The sequence below is a fragment of the Tyto alba genome, unplaced genomic scaffold (assembly GCF_018691265.1).
Source record: "Tyto alba isolate M040663 unplaced genomic scaffold, T.alba_DEE_v4.0 Super-Scaffold_40, whole genome shotgun sequence".
In the NCBI taxonomy this organism is placed as follows: Eukaryota; Metazoa; Chordata; class Aves; order Strigiformes; family Tytonidae; genus Tyto; species Tyto alba.
Window position 1 is genome coordinate 1,836,883 of NW_024881316.1, and position 26,237 is coordinate 1,863,119.

Sequence of the window (26,237 nt, forward strand, 5' to 3'; positions counted from 1 at the left end):
CGGGCCGGGCCGGGCCGGGCCGGGGCTGGGCTGGGCTGAGCGGGGCGGCGAACGGGGAGGGCCGCGTCCCGATCCCAATTCGGATTCTGCGGGGCGCCCGTCTGCGCGGCCCGGCCCGGCTGCCCCGGCCATGCTGGCGCGGAGGGGCGCGGCGGGCGGGCGGGCGCTGCGCGGGGCAGCGCGGGCGGGAGGGCAGCCGCCGGTGCGCGGCCTCCGCGCCTCTCCGCGGGCGCGGTCCGTCATGCCCTCCTGGGTCATAGACCGGTACGGCCGCAACGACGTGCTGCGCTTCACCAAGGACATGGCGTTCCCCATCATACACTTCCCGAACGAGGTCATCATTAAGGTTCACGCCGCGAGCCTGAACCCCATCGACCTCAGCATGAGAAGTAAGTGCCGGGCCCGAGCGGCCGGGGCCGTGCTGGCCGGGGCTGCGCTGGGCTTGCGGCTCCCACAGGTCCCCCGCCCTCCAAAATCCTGTTGTCACCCACCGGCCCCGGCAGGCAGGCACCCCCCGGCAGCGGCAAGGGGGCTGCCTCAAAGCACATGCCCTGAGCCCTGTGGGAAGGCGCCTCTAAGAACTATTTTTTTTTCCCGCCAAATTCTGAGGGAGGGACTGCACAAAAAGCCGCTGCCTTTCTGAAGACAAGTGTGTGTGTGGTCAGGGGTTGAGTTTTTAATCTGAGTGACTAATTGCTGTGTTCCGCAGGCTTGCAGCTCTCCAGGCAGCTTCCTGTTGGTAGTAGCATGACCGTGGTGGGGTTGTATTTCCCGGCCTTCTCCCCCCATCCCCACCATCTGGGTGGTGGTACTTTCTTGACCAAGGCACTGGCCCTTCCAGGAATTAGCGTTCCCCCCGAGAGGTGCTGGATTTTCCTGTCTCTTTGAGGTGAATGGGGCTGAAGGTCGGAGTTGCCACGAAGTCGGCACGTGCCGCCTAATCCGCGCCGTGCTGTCTCGTGTCGTGCCCGCCCTTCCTGAATTGGCATCTGGGTACCTGCTGTCATCTTGCCCAGGAAATCTGTATCTGTCACTGACCAACTCTCTATTTGACACGTTTAATCAGATTTTTCCCTCAGTTTCCACGTTCGAAACATGAGCATGAAGTTGCGGTAGTAGCAGACTATTTCATGTTGAGAGGTGAGCTTGCATATCAAATCAGATTCAGTAGCACATGCAGAGGTAGATGCAGGAGATGTCCCCACAGAGCTGTAATTCATGGTTTGGGTCTCTCATAAACTCATTTTAAAAAATCTTTGTATAAGGTTCTGGGTTTGAATATGGGACATTTGCTATCTGAGGATTCCGGTTGAATAACCCTCTCGAACTACTGGGCTGCAACTAGTATTTTGAGTCAGTGTAAAAGTATTTGAAAGAAACTATGTCTGTTTCTTTTCAGTATTAAAACACTTTCTAGCATAATAGGGCACCTAGGCAGGCTTGTCCAAACACTTGAAAGAGCATATATGCCTGAATGCAGACTTTTTATAGGCTGAGCAGAGTTATTAGGTGGGTAATTCTGCAAGTTGCCAGCATTTAGCTATTGCATACTAAATAAATGTTCAGGTTATTCATCTTAGGATATGTGCCTTAATATTTTTTACAATGATGTACATGTTGCTTTTTACAAAACTGTATTTGAAAAGACAAATGGAAAGCTTGGAGTTCTTTTGGATTTATAGCTACATGATGCTCTTGGAAAACTGAGCATTTTCACCATCTCCAGCGGACTTCTTAGAATTTCTGACAGTGTTATCACATAAGAGATTTTTTTTATAATGGAGAACCATTTCATGGACAAATAAGCAAGAATGAGATTTGGTCTTTATTTGTAAAATCTGTAAAAGTATAAAACATTGCAGATTTTTTTTATCCTTAAGTTATAACAGAAATGAGGCATGTTAGATACAGACAGTGCTTTCTGATTGGAATTGTCCAGTTAATAAATGAAAATTCAGTATAGTGTGTCATGGTTAATTTCCTGTTTTGCAGGTGGTTATGGTGCAACTGCATTAAATATGAAGCGGGACCCCCTAAAACTCAAAAACACGGACACTGAATTTCCACTGACACTTGGTCGAGATGTTTCTGGTGTTATTATGGAATGTGGACTGAGTGTGTCTTACTTCAAACCTGGAGATGAGGTGATGCCACCAATCTCTTTTTTTCTGAAATGTATAGTTAAAATACACTATGGGGTGTTCAATTTTTGTTTTCCTCTTAAGACTTTTTTTTTTATGTTGTTGCACTCTGAATGAGGACTATCTGGCAGTAAATTCCTAGAATGCCTTCTTCCCTACCTTTTTTCTCTAAAAAAACATGGTCTTTCCCAGACGTACTTCAGCAAGGTAATTTCCCTTCTGTTTTTTAATTTTTGGTCCATTTCAGTGGTAGCAGTAGAGGAATTTATTAATTATAAGTGCACACTCAAGATGCTGCTCATTTTTGACTGAAGATAGAATTCTAACAGGAAGGGATTAGTTGTTTTTTTTTTTTTCTTGAGTAACCTAGTTAGGAAAGGAACTCTGGCATAACCTAAGAACCATTTTGTGAGTCCTCACATAAATACTGGTATTGCTTACTTTCACCTTCACTAGTGACTTTCACATTTCATCAGTTTTAGTATAGCAAATTCTGATTCCTCCTCGCCTCATCCCCTCCAAACTGGGCTTCCCTGGCACAGAAGTAGTTCGCTTTTTTTTTGAAAAATCATGTCTTTTACACAGTATGGTAAAATTTGTTTACATAGTTCTGCAGTCTTTCATTTGTTCAGTCTTCGATTTTTTTTTTTTTTTTTTTTTTTTTGTGAAAAGACTAACCTAATCTGGTTTCTGATAAGCCATGGTGAAGACATTCTGCGACTTGGAGAAAAAGATTAATGAAGAAAACTTTTCTGTTGTAGGTACAGTCATGTGCGAAGTCACAAAAACTGATCGTTGTTTTCTGTTTGGTTTTAGGTGTGGGCAGCAATTCCTCCATGGAAACAGGGCACTCTGTCAGAATTTGTGGTAGCTAGTGGAAATGAGGTAAACCTTCAAAAACGTGGCTAACAGGCAAAACCCCAAAACTGTAGAGACTGGCTTTTTTTTTTTTCCTTCGGTGTCTAAGTAACTGTCTGTTTCTTGGTGCTTGAATTGATTTAGACTCCAGCTAGTTATGAAGATAGTTGAAAATGTGGAATACACAATCTGCAATTCAGTAGAGCTTGTTGAAATATTTCAGTGTTACGTAGGTTTTGCTGTGTGACTTAGATACGACTGATTTTATTTCAGGTGTCTTTTAAGCCAAAGTGTCTCAGTCACACAGAAGCCGCCTCCTTACCGTATGTAGGTCTCACAGCCTGGTCTGCAGTTAACCAAGTTGGAGGACTCAACAGAAGTAACTGTGGTGGAAAAAGGTAAGTAAATTGTTCTGGTGCTAAAACTTAGCGTTCCATTTTTTTACAGATTAGCTGCTTCTAAGACGTGTCCAACAGTGATGAAGGCTGTTATGCCATGACATTCACAGAGACCAACTGGCCTGAAGATGCTAGGTTCAATCTACACAACTGCTGAGAGAGAGGCTTCTTTAGAGGGAGACAAGGACCCTACCTGAAATACACCTAGCTGCTTGCTTGCTTCCTCTCTATAGTGACTATATTAAGGTAGTCCAATGTAGATCTCATGTATAGGACTATATAGGGAATTTAAGGATGGTATCTCTAGGAATGTGTAGAGACTTTGCCTTTCTGCCTGCTAGGACAGCTATCCAGATGTAATATCCTCCCTCTGAGTTATTTTGGCGACTCACAAAAAGCCCTCTCAGCCATAGAGGTGTGGTTCGCTCAGTTCCTGCATGCGTGGGCTGTTTGGAAGGGACTGGTTTTCCAACTTTTTAGAAAAAAAGTAGCAGGTGACTGGGTCTTACTTGACCTGTAGGCCAGAACTGTGATGAGGTCAGGAACGCAGAAGAGAAGAGGAAAACGTGCAAGGCAAAGAAGCCAAAACAAATAGAAAAATTGGCGTTATCAGCCTGTTAATCTGACAGTGGGAGATGGAGGACAGAAGAGGAAAAATACATTGAAAGGTTGGAGCAGATAAGATTTTTCTCCTGAAAATTGGAATTTGCAGTTATTTTGGCCTTTGGATGTTTGTGTAAATAGATAGCAAAATCTTCAAATTGGAAGGAAGGGGAAAAGTAAAAATAGTGGAATTGAAAAATAATCATTAAAATAACTACATTGCAGCAAAAATGTAGGTCATAAAGTAATTACTGGGCAGTAGGAGTCTAGATGCCTGACTTCCTCTTATCTTCGGTGTTACTGCTGTAATGCAACACATTGCATAGGACACTAGATTTATTGAAATTCTTCACCCACATCTTTAGAAGATAACTGAGTGAGTGGTTGTTCCTATGTCATGGTAAATTTCATCATGAAAATACCAAGTAATTGTTTGTTCTAAAGATAAACAATGTTTTGAGAAAATGAAATTGCAGAATTTAAAGCAATTTCAAAGAGGCATCATTGATGCTAACTTCCAGTTAGTGATAAGATTCTAGATATATTGACTTCCTTTTTATTTTTCAGTATTTAGACTTTTTAAATTATCTTAACTTTCACATGTAGATAGAATTAACCTAAAGATACATTGTTAGGCTAGCCTTGTTTAAAGTGTCCTTCCAATCTTCAGGTAAGTGTTAAAAGTGAAATTCAAACTGCATTTATATCGTGTCTTTACATTTAACGTTTACTTTTATGTTCCCAATAAATTTTTAATTACTCTGTCAGCAAAAAACATTTTAATGTACTTATAAAATTATGACGTTTCCCATCTAGAAGTTTTGAATTGTAAAAGCAGCAGAGAATGACTTATGTGATGATAGCTTTTTTCCCATGAAAAATTTCTTGTAGGAAAATACATAAAATGCATTGAACAGGCTGTGCAAAAGTATATTCCATGAATTTTACATTACTTTCTTAAGGCAATACTTTCAAACCCAAAGAATTGACATAATGTTTCTTAATTTCTTGAATTAATTTAGTATGTTTGGTAAGAAGTTACCTACATATGTGATTTTATGTTGGTCTTTTTGTCTCCTGTAGGTGTATGTAAATAGCTATGTAGAAGGGTGTATGTACACACAAGAGTGTGTCTTATTTTGAAAGAGCAGCTGTATTCCTTGATGAAAGCTACTTCACTGATACTTTATTGCAGTCTTAAGACAGCGAGATTGTTCTATTGGTGTGTATTATTTTCTTTGCCTCTTTAAGGTGAAAGGGTGGGCTAACCAGAAACGCTCGCTAACAGTCCAGCATCTGACTGTATGTTGATCTGACAGGAGTATCTGCACACACTTTCACAAATTTTGTTTTTCTGAGTTACCTGAAGTGTGCTCACATTTTTTGTGATGTCTCCTGCATCACTACAACTCCAGTCCGTAACTTTTGTCCCGTGCCACTGTAATTTAAGTCAGTATTCTTCCACAAGCTAAAAGTGAGTGTTCTTGTTATCCAAAATGTTCAGAATGACTGTTGTTTTGAAGTTCTCTGTAGATAATACCTGGAGAGCTTCTCATATGTGCCAGTGTCCTGTTTCGGTAGAAAGGGGATATGCTTGTTCAACAGCAGCTGTTAAATATCTTGCTTGCTGTATTCACAAAAAGCATGATAAAAACAGACCTGACAATTAGAGAAGTTCTTGAAAACATTTACGTTAATATTAAGTAAAGGTCTTTTATATAAGCACAGAGTCAATATTTTATATGTTTAAATAGGCAGGGGAGAGACGCTCGATTCTGTTACTATAAGCTACTAAATGTACATTCATGGTCTTTATTGTTAGAATGAAAATCTGATTGATGTAATAGAATCATAGAATGGGTTTGGGCTGGAAGGGACCTTAAAGATCATCTAGCACCAACCCCCCTGCCCCGGGCAGGGCCCCCTTCCCCCAGCCCAGGGGGCTCCCAGCCCCGTCCAACCTGGCCTTGAACCCTTCCAGGGAGGGGGCACCCACAGCTGCTCTGGGCACCCTGGGCCGGCGCACCTGTGCCCCTTCAAGTACTGGGAGGCCACCATAAGGTCTCCCTGGCGCCTTCTCTTCTCCAGGCTGAACCCCCCCAACTCTCCCAGCCTGCCCTCATAAGGGAGGTGCTCCAGCTCCCTGGTCATTTTTGTGGCCTCCTCTGGACCCACTCAAGCAGGTCCATGTCCTTCTTATGTTGGAGGCCCCAGAGCTGGACACAGGACTCCAGGTGGGGTCTCACGAGAGTGTAGGAGAGGGGGAGAATCCCCTCCCTTGACCTGCTGGCCATCCTGCTCTTGATGCAGCCCAGGGCACGGTTGTTTTTCTGGGCTGCAAGTGCACATTGTTGGGTTACGTTGAGCTGGTTGTCAACCAAGACCCCCATGTCCTTCTCTGCAGGGCTGCTCTCAATCCACTCCTCGCCCAGCCTGTATTTGTGCTTGGGATTGCCCTGACCCACGTGCAGGACCTTGCACTTGGCCTTGTTGAACGTCATGAGGTTTGAGCAGGCCTCTCAAGCCTGCCAGTGTCCCCCTGGGTGGCATCCCTGCCCTCCTGCGTGTCGACCACACCACACAGCTTGGTGTCGTTGGCCAACTTGCTGAGGGTGCACTCAGTCCCCCTGTCCATGTCACCAACATAATACCCCAAGAAAATATTTTTCAAAGTCTGTGTGTTATTTCATTGTTTTATCTATTGAGAAGTACGAAGTGAGTGTAGGTTGTAAAACTTCCTGACATGGTAAATGCTTCTTGATACAGAAATAAATCTCATAGGGACATTTTGTTGGCATAATCAAACAGAATTTGGGTTTTTATATATATAAAATGGATATATATATGTTCAATAAATACAGTATTTTTTTTTTTATTTGGCACGTAGCTGAGTCACTGAAAATTGTTGTTTGGAATCTGGAGGAAATGTTAAAGAAATCTTTGATCCGTACACCCACTCCCCCACACCCTGTGTCTTTTGTGGGGGGCACACAGCTGAAACAGGTCCTGGCTTTCCGATGCTAGTTTCTGACCACACCGTAGTGCCAAGTAGGGCCCAGGGAGAAGGGCTAAACTCAGATCCCATGGTACGCTCGTCTGGAGAGATCTGCTGACTCTCTGATCATTTGAACCGCTACAGCCTCATTTGGGGCTTGGTGAATGCTGGCTTGAGTTCCCTGCCTCTGTCAGAAGGGAGCAAAGCCTACAGTGTGAACTCTTTTGTTCTTTTGAGATAATTGGCTCGCTTGGATCTCTGTTTGGGTAAAATACTAGTTTGTTCCCTTGTGCACATGCTTATATGTTGGTTTACTCCCGAGCTCACCTTTGCACTGAAACAGGTAGTTGCTCTGATGTGTTTTCTCCTGGCTGTGTTTTCCCAAGGCAGTGCAAACAAAACTGTGCCTGCTTTGGCACTTTCCATGTTTCTGTGGTCCTTCAGTACCGTCCTAACAGGTCCTGCACACTCAAACGCTTCCCCACTTGTGTTGTGCCAAACAACTTGTCTTGCTTTCCTCAGTGCTGTAAAAACGCTGAGCTGTTGAGCTGTGGCACACGGACCTCCTTTGCAGACATAGTTTGTCTCTGAAGCAAAGAGGTTTCTTGAAGTCAGGGTGTATGGAAAGAGTTTTAATAAATAGAAGGTTTGGTAGAAAATAGCCCTCGTAATGTAGGAACAAAACAAATCTGGAAAGTATTTCTACCTGAAGAATCTCAAGGGCTTTTATTGAAGAGGAAATAAAGTCCTAGCCAAGCAGTTCCCCAAAACTGAAAGTGTTACCTAAATCCTTGAACAAAATGTACATTTTAAAACAACAACTGTCTCCAGAATTTTAGTGGGAGAAATGCCCTTTAAACAAGGAATAAAATTGGAAAGGCAGGAGTTTTTGAAAGGATTTAATTGTGACTGTCCTTTGTAAGGGTAAAGATGGGCCTAGCCCAGTATCTTGAGTGTAGCATCACTGAGCCTTTTCAAGTATAATATAATCTAAATATGAATATTGCTTCAGGCATCTGTCGTTAGAAGCATGGTTCTGAGGATAAGTACTTTTTGGCAGATTTAAAAGCTGCAGGCATTGTGGTTTCAAATTCTTAATCTGAATTTTGCAGCTTGATTCAGTGAAATAGGAGGGAATGGAATATGATCAGTTTCAAAAGAGGAAGCATTTTTAAATGGATACGGTGACCAAAGCCAAGTCTCTTAGGTTACTTCAAAGAATTTTTGTAAACTGAGGCTCCAGATTGTGTAGTACAACTTTGCACTGTAAAACGCAATTTCCTTCAACATCCAGCGCAGTGAGATCTAAAACAGGAACGTCACCAGCTTCTGAAATTTTTCTGGCAAACAGAAGTTCTGAGAAACATGTTCCCCAATCCTCTGCCAAGACTTCATCTTGGATCTTCCTTTTGTCCTAGAATTAGCAAATGGTTCCCAAGTCCAAGCACTGGTTGTAACTTCAGCAGCAAGGCTTTCTTACCAATTCATTCTCAGAAGTTTAGCTATTTAATAAAATATCTGGATGGAATTTTTGAACAGTGATTAGGCTGCTAGCAGTAAGGTTCTCAAACAACTAAACTTGTATTAATTTTTATGAAATTTGGGGTTGTGTGTTCAGTTAAAATGAACTCTCGCTAGCTAATAATTTGGTAATATACTCTTTCATTTTATTGCTTGTGTGCCAGTTTCTACAACCTGGCATTTAGAGGGTCTTTTTGAGATGCACTGGATGTAATAAACTTCTTTATGGCAAGGCTACTTCACTGTATTTTTGTCTTTCTTTTAGATAAGTAATATGCAATATGGGAAAATTATGTTCCATATATTCTGAAGTTCCCAGTCTCCCTAAATAAGGTGATACTGCACTACTTTTTCCTCTTAGATAACACAAATGTGTGTAAAACATTGGTGAGTCAGATTTTTTTTCTTGAAGAGATATGACAGTGGATTCTAAGAGACAGGAAGACTCTCACTTGATTTTGTCCCAAACTAAGCAATTACGTTTGTGAGAGTGATGACAGGGACAAGGGTTTTGGGTGTAAATGTCACTGCCTGCCAGCTCCACTGCCTGGATTTAGTGGAAAGCACATTATGAGGAAGTCTCTTTGGCTGTGCTGGGTTAATGCTCTGGGCACAGGAAACATGATCAGCAAGGAGTCACGTTATTGGCTATCTGAAGAGTTACTCAGTAGGTAACGTTGAATGACATACAATATTTTGCTTAAAATAATTTGGTGTCAGAGATGTGTAAGAACCATTAGAATACGTAGTTACTGTAGAGTTTATTTAAAGAACTATTTAATGTATTTTAATTTTCTCTTACAGAGTATTAATATTAGGAGCTTCAGGAGGAGTTGGTACATTTGCTGTACAGGTAATATAAACCAGCATGTCCAGGATGCATCTTCAAACTATTCAATATGAAAAAAAAAAATGAAAGGGAATCAAGGGAAGGAATAGTGAAATAAGAAGCTATTGATCAATTTGTCTGATCAATCTGATTGAGATTTCAAAAAATTAAATATTTTCAGATTTATTGCTTTCCATTTGTTACATTGTATTAGTTTAAAGTAGGAAGCAGGAACTTTCAAAGAAGGGAGTTGTGCGTGTAGGTAGGGAAAGTTCATATTTCACGGTTTGGGTGCAGGAAATTTCTGATTGGTGTAACTTGAAATACGTAGCCTGTTTTCCTTATCTTTCAGTCAGTTCTGCTCCGTAAATATGAGAAGAACTTGGTGTATGAGTAGAAAAACTGATGGAGAATGTATCATCTACCATAACTGTTGCAGGTGGTCAAATGATACGAGAGGCACCAGGCTTTTATATGAAGTACATGTAAAGCACATTGGCTTAGATTAACTTTCCCTCACTGCCTTTGCCCTGCTGCCCTTTTGTCTGTCTTCATTCCAGTAGCTCTAAACTTTGGAGAGTGACCATGTGCTTTGATCGAGCCATTAATTGTGGGACATCATCTTTTTGTGCTTGCATTTCATTTGAGGATTTCGATTCTAATTGATGTCATCTCATGCTGAAACATCTTTAACTTGAGAATATGAAAAAAATACAGAAGTTGGGTGGTTGCATCACTGTGTTCCATGTTACTAGAGCATAAACATAGTGGTTTTAAAGAGAATTTTCAGTGGTATGCTATTTGCCTGATGCATGATAAAGCAGGTGGCTAAATTAGATCAATACGAGAAGCTGACCAGGCACTAACTAGCTGCGGTTTCTACCTGATTAATCCCGAGTCAACTACATTAATTAATCTGGAATAAATGTAAAAAATAAATGTAAAAAAATGTTACTGTGAATGAAAAATGAGACTACAAAGGAGATAAATAACAAGCAAAAAGCCTTTACTTTGCTATATCTTTTGGAGTAGAAGATAACCTGACATCTTCCGTGTGATAAATCAGAGATGACTTCCTTCTTTTTCTTCTTCCTAATATTTAAGCTATTTGCAGTGAGATAGATATATGAAATACTTAATGAGCAGGTAGGAATATAAAATATTTTAATTTAAAATATTTAAAAATATTTAATGGTTGATCTGGCGACAGTTTTGTAGATTGGTAATTTAGAGGGTACCTTTTGGTAGACATTTAGCTGGCAGATTCAGATGGCAAACTGAGTATTTTATTTGAAGCCTTATTTATCCTGAGACCTGGTATCTATCAGTGGCATTAAAAACCCACCCTCCTTACACACCAACTCCTCCCTCCACAAAACCTCCGTAAGTATCGATAAATTCTAACCGTTGTTTGTCTGTGGGATGTGTGACAAGTTATCCTGTGTTGGAACAGTCTCCCCACTCCCTACTAAAAGTGCTCCTTTAATACGTAAATATAATGAGACTTTGGCTTTTTAAGTTCTTCTCAGTGTTTCACTAAATTTTAAATTTTGGGCCTCTTTTTTTTTTTTTTTATACTTGTTTCTAGCTAGTGAAGGCCTGGGGTGCTCACGTGACAGCAGTTTGTTCTCATGATGCCAGCACACTGATGAAAAAGCTCGGAGCGGATGATGTGATTGATTACAAATCTGGAGATCTGGAAGAGCACCTTAAAACATTACCCTTGTACGTGTTTGTGTGGCTTAATACTGAGATGAAGGAGTTGGCAGTCAGACCTGCCTTTTGATTGCTTGACTTCAGTCTATCAGAACTCCCTCTTTTTTGTTGTTGTTGTTTTGTTTTGTTTCTTTCCTTCCTCCCCCCCCCCCCCCCCCCCTTTCTAAAGCATTACCTTGTATAGCAAATTCATTGCAGCCCTTTTTGAGTGCGATTTGCCAAGCGAGTATCCAAAGCACAGATTTCATTGTAAGACTAAGCCAGTTAATTGGGCTTGTGGAGGCAAGCTCGCTTTCACATGCTTCTCTTCAATGGCTGTGATTTGAACAGTTTTGTCAGCTTCCATCCAAGGATCTTGGAGCATTTACAAAGCATGAATAAATTAAAATAAGTCTCAGGAATCGTGTGTGAGGTTAGTAAATAGTAAAACTGATCTTCTAGAGGGAAGAACTATGCCATGAAGGAATTAAGTGACTCGCCTGAAGGTCTTTAGCCTCTGTGCAACTCAACTGGGGGTAAATTTCTCTTCTGTAACATTGGGTACAGCTGCCTCTGATAAACAATCACACTTATCTTGTCACAGCAGTTATGTTTAAACTAGCTTGGAGGTTTTCTATAGAACTGAAGTCTTTTTTGCTTTTGTAATCTTTCCATCTGTTTAAACTTAGTCTGCTGTGACTTGTATTTGAAAATGGTATTTACACTGCTCTTTTTAGCTAGACCGAGTTAACTTGCTGGGAGGGGAAATAGAAGCTGTTCAATCTATGAAAGAATCTTACTGATAACTGTGCTGAGAAGCCACAGTTATCTGTGCCCTGTAACCACGGTGTGATTGCCAGCAGGCCTGATTGTCAACTGTGAGGGTGCTGGCACTGGCTGTACGGGCAGGACATGCAGCAGCTAACTTTGCAGTTTGCAAGCAGTGCTAAAGTTACCTTCGTGCATATTCAACCTCTTAAATGCTAAACACCCATTCTAGCACGTGACCCTTTTGAGGAGATAGCAACAGCACTGTCCCAGGATGCAGTTTTATGACATAGCTAAGCTGATCAATCAGGCATACTGAGGGGGATGTTCCTGCTTCCCTCCCCTTTTCGCTTGGACTGATTCTTCACACCCCATAGTGAGCTAGTTTTTCCTGGAACGTTAGTTTTCATTATTTTAATTTTTCTTGCTGCCAGCTAACTGCTAGGTTGACTGAACTTTAACATGAAATCATGTCCTTGAAGACAGGCAGGAAAACTTTTTCCAGAGATAAGAACTTTTTAATTTGTATAAAGTATTCTTCCTCTTATTTGTAGGGTATTTAGATTAAATATATGCGTATACACATATCTGTTGCAATCTGGAGATTGCTGGAAATTTACAGAGGAAAATGGGAATGAGCTACGCATCTAACAGGATAGGTACATCCTCCCTGTTGCCCTGTTCAGCCTTTACAGGCTCACGTGCTGGGATGACAAGAAGGAACGCTGAAAGTGGCTTGTTGCCAGAGGCTGCATGTACCCATTCCATGGGGCAAGATTTTGGACCCTCTGCATTGTTAGGTTCTACATCAGATAGGTAGATGTGAAGAAAAGAGCTATCGGTAGAAGTAAAAGGGCCCCAAAATAAGTAAGGAGGTCAAAAAAAGACTTTTAGAAGTGAAGCCGAGAACTGGGTCACAGAAAAGATCTGAGGAGATAAGGGTTAGTATAGTAATTCATTTACATAACTGGCCACTAGAACTGACTTTCACGTGAGTACAGCATGTACAGGAGATGTTCCTGGTGAGTCCAGCGTAGTTTTTACATGTTCACACCATATTGTTCAACGCTAGCACTAGACCTCGACTGTTGCAGTAGTCTCAGTGGGAGGGCTGAAGAGCCCGAGCTCTAGAAGGCTTTAAGCAAGTAGAGAGTGTCCTTGTGCATCTAAGAGTCTGCTTTCTGAAGTTTAAGTGCAGTTTAAGTTACGTAAATAGCCTGTCTGCTTTGCAGTGAATGGGCAATAACCTGTAAATTTAACTCCCATTGTACGGTAAAGCTGGGATTTAGCTGAAGTCTTGGGACCCATCTTGCAGGCAGATTATTTTATTGCATGGCAGTGACTTGTAAAAATGTAACCTATGGCCAGTTTCCAATACGAATGAATTATAATGAAATTATTTTTTCCATATTGTGATTTTAACCCTGTTCTTTACATGTCTGCAGATTTGATTTCATCCTAGATAATGTTGGTGGATCCACTGAGAAGTGGGCTCTAGATCTCCTGAAGAAATGGTCAGGAGCAACGTACGTTACCTTAGTGACACCTTTCCTGATCAATATGGACAAACTTGGAGTGGCTGATGGCATGTTACAAACAGGAGTCACTGTTGGTTCCAAAACTTTAAAGGTATTTGACAAAATCCTATGTACTTTAGTATTATGTAGTACCCTGGTGGCTTCCTTTGTGGCTTGGATGCTAGTCATGTGGCTCATCTAGAGGCATCTGTTGTATTTTCCTCACTCTACATTAAGTGTACTTCAGATGCCTTTTTCTTCTTTCTTTTTTTCTTGCACTGAAAAAAAAAAGAAAAGGTTGGGGTGGTGCTGATTGGTGTATGTGGTAGTTCTGGGTGCTTTGAAGTTCTGATTCATTATTGTGGTTTTCATTGTGGCCTTTTCCATATGGCCTCCCTAGTGAGTCCTGCTGACAGCTAGTGTTTCATAGTAAACAGAGCAAATCCCTGCCTCATTGAAGTGAGGGTAATTTTGCTACTTGCTTTAGGCTGGTCAGGCTTTCTCTCAAAACATTGTTCCATGACTGATTCTCTTCATCCCGTTCCAGTGCCAGAGAGTAATAAAAGTGGTTGAGGGTGGCTGGAAAGTCTTTCATCTCTTTCATGTTCATGTGTCTGGATGGTGATACTGATTTTTCTAGTTTTCATGAGTGGATCTTAAAATGTTCTGCCAGTGGCCAGATCAGTGAGGCTTTTTAGAACTTTTCTCTTTCTTCTCTCAACATGCCTGCTTGCTCTCCAAATGAATGCTTTTCAAGCAGTTGCTATGGTATTCCTGTGATGGCATGGTTGAATGAGATTCTAAGTCCTATACCAATACTTTCAAAGGAAAGCTCAAAAATCAAATGAAAAGACTGGGAAGAAATAATGTAATACTATTTCTCGGTGTTCATGTTTCCATGATGAGGAGCACTGTATGCCATGTATTAAAAATCATCTCTCTTTGGCAGAGGATGGCTCTTATTCCTGTAATGACTTACGCAGAGGACGTGCTCTTGACTTGTGAGATCTTCCCAAAGTGCTTTTCACGTGAGCTGCCATCTGCCATTGGATGGTGATGACTTTGGCAGATGCGATGATGGAAAATTTAATCACTGACACTGAGGTGGAAGGCTCTAAATGTCACATTGCTGGGTTTATTTCACCCCCTTTGTGACTCTGTGACACCATTTCTCTTACATAACAAATAATGCTATTTCTAGCTGTAGAGACGAGGTAGTTGTTTTTTTTTAACTAGCTGACTTGTGCAACTGGACACAAAATTCACCCTGGTCCTGTTGTAGTAATACAACATCCCTGCCTGTGCATTTAATCCACGTGCTTAGGTGACATTATTTTCAGACACGAGCATATAATTTCCATGTCTTTTCCTTAAGTTACTTCTCTAGTGCTTCTGTCATTAGTGTTAGTTCCAATTTTAGTTTCCTCTCATGATTTTTAAATATATTTGTGATTTTCTTGCAGCATCTCTTTAAAGGAGTCCATTATCGGTGGGCATTTTTTATGCCAAGTGGCCCAAGTTTGGATGAAATAGCAGAACTAGTTGATTCTGGAAAGGTATGTCAGTAATGGTTATTTGGGTATGTGTGCTGAAAGAGGTGTTGCTGAGACTCAAAAATGGTGTAGTTCACAATTGGGGAGTGAAACGTTATGAGAGTCACAGTGAGGAAAACTAGTTCCGAACTAATGTGCTTCAATTTCTAACTTTTGCCCTTTGCAGAGAATTCAGGAGTTCATAATCCCTAGGCCTGTTCTGATTTCTCCCTCTCCACCCTACTTGTATTTAAAAACACAAAGCTGACTAAGTTATGGGGAAAGAATGTCCAGTGACTGTTTATTTTTGCCACTGGGAATCGTCTAGCATGAACTCTGGTGTTGAAAATGGTATGTTTGAAGAAGCCTCATTTGGTTCATTTGGTCAGAATTAGCATATGCAAAATTTCTTAGCCTGGATGATCAGGAGTCCAGCCCCTCATATGCAGAGAGCTAGGATATTATTGCAGGTCATAGACGATCTGCATTGGCAGAGTGGTGAACAAGAATCTTGCATTTCATTGTTTCATTGCCTCAGAGTATAATGTTTGTACTAATTCAGCACAGTGACTTGGAATACCGTAAGCATTCGTCAGCTTTCAGGGAATCTCTTAGTGGACTTGGGAGAAAGGCATCAGGTGGCAGATAGATTACTGCTTTTCTGATCTTTTCAGGTTTATGAGCTTGTGTGTGACAGTGGGCAGTTGATTGCCCATTTATTGGACTGCGTGGTGCTGTAGGTCCTGGCAATGTTCTCTTTTGGATAATTTCACGTTGCCAAAATTCTCAGAGTAGAGAATATGGACAACTGCTGTTAATCTTTCTGTGTGGTACCTAAGCAGAAGAGGAAGCAGAGCCTGTGATGACTGCTGGCAATTCCAGTATGTGAACTGTCAGGCCATCTTGTGCTCAAAATTTGTGCATATTAGTAAAATTTAGATCTCTGAAATTCTGAGTGTTGATCTCCTTTCTTTGCTATGCACTATGTTCCAGAGTTTGGAGAAGAGTAAATAAATTGCTGTCGTACTTAAGGCCTGATTGTTTCTATTTGCCACCTCAGTGCTGCTGCTCAGAATAAAAATATTCCTGAATTCAGCCACTGCTACTCCTCTGTCATGACCAGTGTGCTGCTGACACAACCAGTGCAAAGTTCGTGTTTCTGAAAGTTACCTACTCAGAAAGAGAGGCTGCAGCAGCAAATAAGCTGTGGTGAAGTGTGTTCCTGTCTACAGCTTTGCACCACTCAGTTTTGCATAACGTCCAGTGCTGTAGGCATTATCCCATGGTCAAGAAAGAAACCCTAGAAGATTATTCTCATCCTGTGATTGCATCCAATCACAGTACTAAATGATAATCGTCTGAGAAACAGAAATGCCCTTGTCTTTGTTCTTACCGTTTGTCCTGATTCTTAGCCAGTCACAAATTGTTTTGGGTTCTGCTCCTACCTTGTATGCAAAACAAATGCAGAATATGCCCATGAAAGCCTCTTGGGAGACACCTGTTTATGCAGCAGAGATAGGGCTTAACCGGTGTTCTCTGCCTAATAAACTGGACAGGTGAATTGTCATGCCATTTCAAATGCACGTCATACAAATATGAATGTCCCGATGTACTTTTTGTTGTAAGGTGATCGTGAGGACAAAGATGTTTGCTTGGTCTCTTATTCTCCATGCAAAACCAGGTCATAATGTCAGACTGTTTATCTGCATAGTCATTATTCAAGCAGCATTTTACTCTTATTTTGTAAAATGCTGTAAACACCCATGCTATCATCAGTATTTTATCAGACCCAGATGTGTTCCATTTAGACAGATGTTAATAAGACTATGACCTTTATTGTCTAGACACAAGAGTTCTCTTAAATGAGCAGATTGTCCATTCAGAAGAGTAGGTGTTTGGAAAAAAGGCAGGAGAGGATTCCTAGAGGAAGTGTACCATAGTTTCCCACAACGCAGTGAAAAGAAATGAAGAGGAGACAATAAATGAGAATTTAAAAAAAAAACCAAAAACAAAACAGCCACTAAGCAATGAAAGTGTAGCAAGAAGACCTGGGGAAGCCAGGAAAGTGAGTTCATGTAGTTGAACTTCTTAGTTTTGAGTGATGCAGATTGATTATTTTGAAATCTCAGTGAATTGTCTTTTCTGTTACAAACATCTTAATTTTGAGATTGTATGGAGTGTGAATAGGAGAGCAATTAGAGAGCTCCTGAAGGTGCGAGGCTTTTTTCAGGAAAGTATAAATCATGAGGGGGGATTTAAATGAAGGAAATTAAAAAGAGCTGGTGGTTTAAAGAGACAGTGTCAGAGTAAGTGAAGCTTTGAAGAGCATACCCCTGAAGCAGTTACAGTGCATACTGATTTGTCAGTGTCTCTTAGTCCTTTTGCACCGGTTCGGATTTTTAGTTCTGATGGGTTCATATCTTCCTTTGTGAAAACAAAAGGATTCTTAGTCCTTCAGTGAGGGGAGAATAAGCAAAAAGGGCATTTTGTTTAAGGATGCTTGGTTTTCACATGGTTGATCTTTGTAGCAAGGAATAGAGATGTGCAAAACGTTAGCCATGAGAAGTTCTTTCAACAGCCTTTTTTAATAGGGAGGAGAAGGAAAGCAATTTGATGAGGTGGTGGTGCAAGGAAGGAGAATAATTTTCCTTTTGTAATTCACCTGCACATCAGCTCAGTTCTGGGGATTGTAAAATCATTTTCAGTTTATGAGCTGTTTTCTCTGCTTTGCAGCTGGACATCTTGCAAAGAGACTATTGTGAGACTGAGGGGCTGGGAGCCTGCTGCAACAGTAGTGGGCACAGAGAAAATCAAGTATTTCCTTGTCAAATTTTAGAGATGGTGGCTGCTTTAGAGACAGTGGGGAGTGCCTGCTGTGGGTTGAACTCCTCTAGTTAATTATGAGCTAGTAAGGACTGGCTTAACGTGGGCTTCACCAAACGAGTTGATGAAGCACATGTCAGAAGCGGGCGATGTCCTTCCATGGCAGAGCATTCCTGATGAATTACACGGCTCTCATCTAAAGACAATTGAAAAATCAACAGAGCTTTTAGTTCAGGACACAGATCTGCTGGCACTCTTGGTTGAAGAATCGTCACTGAAAGGCTTGTTAGGAATTAGTTTGATGTATTTGTAGTCCGTGTTGTGGATTTAACATTAACAGTCTTGGGGTTTGCTGCTTGCTTAACTTTTTCCGCCTTTCTACGGATGCGCCGTTTAGTCATTGCTAAAAATATACCAAACTCATGTAACTATGTAAGTTTGTAGAAAGCCTCTAATTTAGAATTGAGCACTTGCTTTGCCTTTTATAAAGCCTGATGGAGGAAGGCAGGCTCGAAAGACTCCTTAGTGTCGTAAGGGGGAGCATTAAGTATGTCGTATGTTCCTGCTGGACCACGATAGGATGTGGGCTAACATGCAGCCCTGCAGGAATTTGAAATTTTCATTTTAATTCAGTGCCATTTAAATGCAGTGCAGGTGTGTGTGCAGTATTTCTGGTGGCTTAATACTCTTTCGTTCGGAGCAGAGTTGCATCAGAGGGGCTGCTGGGTGAAAGCTGATTCTGCAGAAGGGCAGACTAAAGGACAAGTAGAGTCTCCAATTATGGAATGAATAGATCATTCCCTGTGTTGTTTGCTTTCTAGATAAATGTTATAGCACAGGCACACATAAGAAAAACAATTGCATGCCTACATTGATGTACTTTGTGCGTAGTGTTGATTATACATTTTGCTGAAGACACTAGATGGTCTGGACTTAGCACCTGCTGTTGTTGTTTGGAGGACAGGATGCTGCTGACTGTTCTTTGGCCTTGCTGCTCTCTTCCTGTGCAATGCTGTGCAAATCACATAACCTTTTGCTACCGTAATTCCTCTATCTACTAATAAGGGCTCATGCCCTTTATCCACCTTCGGTGATTTGCCGTGAGATACCCTGTTAAAATGCGGAATTCAGTTGTTTTCTGTTGCTAGTCTTGCTATTCAGGAAGTAACTAACATAAATGGATATGGTCATGCACTTTGATATTACTTGGGTTTTGGGTTGTTTGGATGGCCGTGGTTTAAGGTGGCTTACATTCCTCCTGCTAGCACAGGTTATCACAGCTTCTTGACTCTGTGTCCTAACCGGTGCGTATTGATTTGCTTCCAGTTCGTCTTGCTACAGTTCTGCAAGTGACTTTTTCTCTGGCCCTCGTTGCACAATTGTTCCAGATTTCTCTCATCCGTATCAATATCAAACAGCTAATGTAACATACTGAGTCCTTGAACGTTCTCCAAATCTGGCACCTCTAGATGTGGCCTTCCCTGCAGTAATTCCAGTCTTTGTCTTTATGGCTTTGCTGAGTAACTTAAGGTACCTGAGGTGACTCGCCCTTGGCTGGTACCTACAAAGAGTAGCAATTCTGTACTTAAATGTCTAAATTGACTAGAGATCAGTCCTTCTACCCATTCTCTTTAGCCACTCACACTTGTTCTGATGACCATCTTTCTCCATGCTAAATACCAAAGCTTGCACTTTCTTTTTTTTTTTTTTTGAATTTTGTGGTTTTTTGATGCAGTGCTTTTGCTTGCCAGGTTGGTTGGCCACAGCCCAGAGATGTTGATCAAGAAGAGGTTGCCAAAAGCTCTGTTCAGTCCTTTCTATTCCAAGAGGAACCTCTATCTGCATTTTGTCATGGCCACCAAAAACCCCACTGTAATTTTTATTGAAACACATCTGCTCCTCTTCCTCCAGGACATGGTAGCTTGCTTCTGCGCTGTGTGAAAGTGCTGTGTGGTTACATCTGTGAAGATGACTCCTGGAAATTTTGCATACTGTGGAGAGATAGGGTTTGAATATGTAAATCCATGTAAACCATAACAAGGTCTGGAAAAATTTCATCACATATCACATATTTAATCAAATGTGTTGCCTCAGCCTGATGTAGTTGCATATTCTGTAGAAAGACAGTCCAAGTGTTGTGAGCTCAAGGCCCCTAGCGTAGGAGAGAATTATGTCCAGCACAGCGGTGATATGTGGAGTCAACAAGGCAGCTCTTGTCTGTTGTGAGTTGAATTTGCTGAGACCTGGGGAGATGCAGGTCATGCAGGACTATTCTTGTAATATATATATATATATATATATAAAAATATATATTAAAAATACATGTTATGCTTTTCTATATATATAACTGTACTAAAGTTTACTCTGCCTTAATTATATGGTAGTATTGCCCCAGATTGCTTTAATTAGCAGCATAAGTATCAGGACAACTACCACGAACGTGACTGCTAGGGGATTCCAGAAGGGAGGATTGCGCTTTCCTTTAGTTAATAGTTTTTCCGCATGGTTCAGCAGGTGACTAACGTAGAATCTTCCTCATTTCTCCTGATTTAAGCTTGGTCTGGGCTGGCACACTACAGTTCTTGGCTTCTTCCAGCTTCTTAATGCTCTTCACTGTGTTCTGTAGAAGCTGTTCTGCCAGGGCCAATTAATGAACTAGAGATTTTTGAAGCCTCTTCTACACTCCAAACAATATCCTGATAGCATGCCTAACTGGGACTGGGACTTATCTTCTAGCATTTTAATAGTTGTAGGTGATACTCCTGAGTTCCTGCAGGCTACTGTTAGCAGCTTGATATGAAAGAATGTATCTTGGCTTGAAAAACAAACAAACAAAACCTGGTAATACAGTTGTGGGTGAGATGACTGTGGGAGTAGACCCCAGGACACATGCCTTACGTTCCCATGTCTGAACTGCTGCACCACCATTCCTCTTAGGGGCGTATGAGACTGGATCGTTGGATCATTTTTCCTTCTGTTAGGCATTTGGGACAGAAGTATCACGTACCTGACGTCCTTTAATGTGCTCATGGATGAAAGTGTGTATTCTCTGAAGAAGAAGTTAATCAAAACCGTAGTACTGTATAGTTGCAAAGCGACCCGTACAACATGTGACCGGAGCCAGCTGTGCCAGAAAGTAAGAACTTCAATCTCTGTCTTTAGTGAGGGTTGACCCTAGAACCTAATGTTGGTGAGCAATATGAAGCTCAGCATACGTTGCTGTGTGCCAGTTTAAGGGGAAGGAAGGATGAAGAAAGGGCTGGGAGCAAAACCCAAAGAACATGGGACTTTAGTGTAGCAGAGAAGACGCTCAGCTAAAGGGAAGAAATGACAGAAACAGCAGCGTCCCAAACAGCATTTTTTCCCTGAGATGACATTAAAGCCCTTGAACAGATAACTTAAGTGTTCAGCTACAGGACAGGGAGTGGTCTTTGTAGAGCCTGCTGGTGGAGTCTCTTGTTGGCGCTGAAGGGAGGCTCACCGAAGGCCAAAGGCGAGTATCGAGCTCTGCATTTGTGCTCACATACCCCACGTGGGCACGGCGGTCATTCCTGGAGGCCGAGAGCCTTTACCTTCCAACTCAGCTAGTCCAAATGACAAGCAGGTCTTTTCCACGACGGCAAGCCCCGAAGAGGATTTGGGGCGTCTGGCGGAGCGTACCCCAGCTCTTGTCCTGCACGTATGCAAGCGCCCTTTCCGGAGCGGGTACGCGGGGCGCGTGCCCTGGGGGGGGGGGACGGGACTCTTGGCAAAAGCGAGGCTGCCCCGTGGTTTTGACACAGCCATCCTTTACAGCCCTGGAGGGGGAGAGCCAGTGCACTGTCATTGCGCTTGGAGTGAGGGGCCTTTTTTTTTTTTTTTTTTTCTCCTGCCTTGCTTTGAACCAACCCGGCTCCGAGGGCCTGAGGTTTGGCTCGTCCCTCGCCGCCGGGGACATTCAAGGCTCCAGCTCTCCCTCCCGCGGCAGCAAGCAGCTCCACACTCACTGGAGCAACTTCTCCTCAGCAATATGAGGGGCAAAGCCGTCTTCGTTCCCTTCCCGTTCTTTCGCTTGTCCCCTCCTGATAAATCCAGACTGTGTCCTTGCTACCACAGAAATGGGGACCTCCAAGGGTGGGCTTGAATTCGCCGTTAGCGGGAGCGTGTTCCTGCTGCCCAGTCACCTCCTGCCAGGGCCAGCTCGGTGCCTGCTCCGTTCAGAGCTGCCTTGGCTGGGATACCACTTCTGTGCTCTGTGTAGGACAGCCTTCATCAGCATCAGCAATTACTCTTTTTTTATTGTTCCAAACACATGAGTTAATTGCAAGAGACCTGAGATTCATTTCTATAGCATGTCCTGCATTGGAGAGAATGAAGAGGAAGAAAATACCTTTCAGGCCCAATCTGTTTTCAGATAAACATTTCAATGCGGGTGTGTGTAATCCTTTCTCTCCCAGACTTTAGTTTAATCCCTTTTCCCTGAACAAATAGGTGTCCTCTGGCAAGGAACTGATGCGTGGCTGTAAATAGGCAGTGTTTTTATTATCCAGTTAATCTCCATTTATTATCACACATTCAACAAACAGCAGACGCTCCCCTACTTGTTTGTCTGTTCACAGGAAGAAATTTTATCTTAGTCAGTGGATTAGGGTAAAGGCTGAGTGAATCACTGTGCTGCCACACGGTCAGCCCTTTCAGGGTTATTCAGACAATGGTGCTGACCAGCCAGCCAGATAAAATGTTTAATGCTCTAGATTGTCAGGATCATCAATTTAGTATTCATGTCTCTCTCTAGCACTGCCTAAAGCCAGCGTTTAAATGGAGCTAGAGGTTACATCAATGGAGCAGATGGGCTTTGAGTGTGTGGTGGCTGCAATACGCACGGTGTTTTGAACTGAGGCTGAATTCAGGGCTCCCCTGAATCCCTGTGTCACCACTTTTCAAATGCGACGCTTTGTACTTTACCTAATAGGCTGAGGATGTAACCGGCCTTGTTCTGTCAGGGTCATAAGCTGCAACCTACAATAAACGACGGCAGGTAGCAGAACACTGAAGTACAGCGTTCATTTTTTTTCCCGGTTGCTGCGAGTGTCTGAAATGAACTTCTGCCTTTCCCTGGAATCCCTTGCGCTTCACATCCCCTGTGCTGCCCTCTCTTTCTTTCCCAAGTACCTTCCCCCTCCTCCCAGCCTCTTCCCCTGCTGGGCTCATCGGCGTCCGTGCTCCAGCAGGCCGAGTTGCCGTATTCTTTTTTTCTTCTTAACTGAAGCACGGCTTTGCATGTAACCGCCGTTAACCGTAAGTACTTGCACAAGTGCTGCACTTGGGCTTGGCACAACAAGGTTACTGGATTGGTTTTTTTCCCCAAGCTTCTGCTGTGAAAGCAAGGGTTGGTCTTCCTCAGAACAGTCCCTGCTGCTCAGCAGCACGTTCCTCCTGCCGACAGGCACAGCAGCTGCACTGTACTCGGAGGATGCTCAGTTTCCCCAAAGCCACTGTCTCAGGCAGTGTTTTTGCTGCCCTGGGTCCACGGCCCTGACTTTGCTCATGCCCGAGACATTTCCATTCTGTGCTGGGTGCTGCCCAAACATGATTTTGTCTTGAACTGGATCATTCACGCTCCACGTTTCTTCCCCCTGTTGAACAGCAGAAAGTGTCACACGGTATCTTTGTGGCTCCTCTGCTGTGTTACTACTCTGCGAGAGGCTTGTTTACAGAGATTGTCCTGGCAGGAGGGAAGAAATTACCCGGCCTTGTACCCTGCAGCGTGGCAAGTTTGAGGCTCTTGGTGAATATATTTATTTGCACAGCTGCTCTCAGAGTGATTCAGCTGCTAATTCTGACTTCTTCTTTGGAGGGGGTTCACTCATTCCTACTTCTCTGCCATGTAAAGTTTTACACTACTGCTGAGCTTGCCTTGACAAAATAAAAAGGAAGATCTAGTGACAAGAGTAGGAGATACTGCAGCGTAATAGATTACTGCTGTCTTGGATTGCTGTTATCATATAAGCAAAACCAGTAGTTATTTTAGTGCAGTGAATGGGCTTCAAGGTAAGGCACTGTGTATTAATCAAGGGAAAATGAAGAGGGTTGAGAAAAGGACCTACGTGAGCACAGACAACTGCCAGATTGCGTTTGTTGGGCTGCTGGGGAGGGTGCTGGGTAGTCAGTGCTGCTGCTGCTTGGAAAGTGCGTGCACAGGAAAACCTCCCCTCGGTAGCGCTGCACAATCACCCTCCGAGCGGCACGTCTGAATACACAGCCCTGGCCCTCCAGTAACAGGCAGCAAGCCTTTTGAGAGACGGCACCCGTTGTGATGCTGGCAAATTGTTGGTGTCCATATTGCTGTTGCATTCCTTTCCTGTTTAGCGGGATGCACGTCCTACCACGAGAGGGCAGTTACCAGTTCTGGAGGATTGAACAAGATAGTGTGCATGCTAGCAGCCGTGAGGAGAGGGCCTGAAGATATTTTTTTTTTCACCGACACAAGTCACAAGGATCTTTTTCTAGCATGGTAAACGAGGTGTTTGGATCTTTGTGACTTCAAATCTTCATCACTGCAAGAGCTAGCTGCAGGCTCGGTTGCTGTTAATGTTTGCCTCTGATAAAAGGATTAGGATCAGTTCATCGATGCAAGAACATGCATTGGGCTGATGCTAGGGGGTGTAAGGTAAGAGACCAACCTCAGGGGAGGTAAGACCCTTGGGAGGAGGTGCGGGAGGTACTTTTGTACCCAGATCTTAATTTGGCCCTTGGAAGGCCGACTCAGATGTTGATGACAGAAAAAGTTTCTTCCCTTGGGCCAGCAGTAACAAGTATTTTTCAGAAGCAGCCAGGATTTCCTCTGTTGGTACACTGTGAGGTCTAAAGAAAATGCTCACGGGGGTTTGGGGCTCCTTTAGCTAGTAATGGAGACGGGGAGTAGGCTAGTTTCACCTTCATTATTAGAAATGAGTCTGAAACAATCCAGAAGGCTACTCTGCAAGATTAATGCCAACATAGCGGTCTACTGCAAGCTGGGCTTAATGATGCATGCCTGTTGGAATACACAGTGGCTGAGTTTTCAAGTGTATCTAAGTGATTCAGCTCGTGGACATTTTGTACTTCGCTTGCGGCCAAGTCTTTTCAGGGTGCTGAGGCATGTACTGATGCACACAGGCACTAGATTCACAGGTATCTTTAAAACATCTGACCTTTGGAAAATCCTTGGTTTTAACAAGAAAAACAGTAGAGAAGCAAAGGAAAAAAAAAAAAAAAGAAAAAAAAAAAGTTCTTTTCCTTAGTCTACCACCGGGGACAGCAAAAAGTGGAACCACAGTGTCAGCTTTTAAAGGGACGTAGAAGTTAGAGCCTTGCATGGTGACTTTATTGGTAAGAGTCCCAGGTGACGGCTCCAAACTCTGCTAGTAGATGTTTCAAAACCTGGGCAAAGAGCAGCAGAAAGCCTCCTAGGTGCAGAGGGGTCCCTGAAAAAAGTTAAAAGCTAGTGACTACATAATTTGGCAACTTCTGCCCTAAATACTAGAAAGCCTCCCCCCTTTCTTCATACAGGTTTAAACTGTGAAGGTGATAGACATTATTTTGTTCCTAATAGAGTGACGCTTTTTCTTTATTCTGTAGATTGAACCAGTTATTGATGAAGTCTTCACTTTTTCTGAAGTTCCAAAGGCCTTTCTGAAATTGGAAGGAGGACACGCCCGTGGAAAAACAGTGATCAATGTAATGAGTAAAAAATAAAGCATCTACGCATTATTTTGCCCACAGTCAGTCCTTTACTGGTAAATTACACTTGAACCTGAATCGGTACATAGCAGCTGTTTCTTTAAAAGCCCACAGGTGATGCGTCATTTTTTGAAAAAGTCTCCTTTCAGAAAAGCCTCTGATTCCTTCACGCTCTGCCTGTTAACACGCAGAGAAGAAACACTGACATCCCTTAGGTATTTCTACATGGCAACCACGTTGGGGTGACTTTTGTAGAACACCCCTCACTCTTGGGACAGGAGGAACAGCTGGCAGCGTTTGCAGTTTGTAGATCTTGGATCTTTTCTTTTCTGGTGTTTTAGCTAGGTCCTGGAGGGGTGAGGCACGCTCTTTTATCCAGTTGTCCCTATGAAACTTCTGCTGGCCTTTTTTCCTTTGCCTTTCCTAATATTAATATATACCACCTTTATTAATATGTATTATTACTCATTCTAGTTCATTCTCAGAACCCGGAAACTTCTCTTGTATTAGGTGGTCGGATTGCTGTCTCAAGGCTGGTACTCCTAATCTTCATAGGGCAAATCTCTCACGGGGTAACTAAGCTGAGTAGAAGCATGGAACAAAAATCAATCCGTAACTGAGAATTACTCTGATTGTCTAACTCCTGGCACACGTTCGGCTGACTACAGTGTTTCTGCAGGTAGGCTAGACATGATCTTGGCCGCAATCGAGAGAGCCTGTTGCTGCCATGTCCCCTGTCAGTGCCGGGGGGGGGTGTGTGTGTGTGTGTGTGAAGTGCTTTAGGGGCTTTGTGTCTGTCAGTCTGCGGTTAAACTTAGGCTTTTGCCAGAGGTGGGCTACAGAGCGACTTCCCTTG

General features: G+C 42.7%; 1 protein-coding gene across 1 annotated transcript; it reads left to right on the forward strand.

The window, feature by feature from the left end:
- Nucleotides 1–5: 5 nt before the first annotated feature.
- Nucleotides 6–25,411, forward strand: RTN4IP1 (reticulon 4 interacting protein 1). Its single transcript, XM_033008486.2, has 9 exons — nucleotides 6–389; nucleotides 1,993–2,144; nucleotides 2,958–3,026; nucleotides 3,273–3,397; nucleotides 9,321–9,369; nucleotides 10,934–11,070; nucleotides 13,254–13,437; nucleotides 14,789–14,881; nucleotides 25,280–25,411. Exons 1-9 carry the CDS (start codon nucleotides 131–133, stop codon nucleotides 25,394–25,396), a joined length of 1,185 nt encoding a protein of 394 aa, XP_032864377.2. The 5' UTR covers nucleotides 6–130; the 3' UTR covers nucleotides 25,397–25,411.
- Nucleotides 25,412–26,237: the final 826 nt, after the last annotated feature.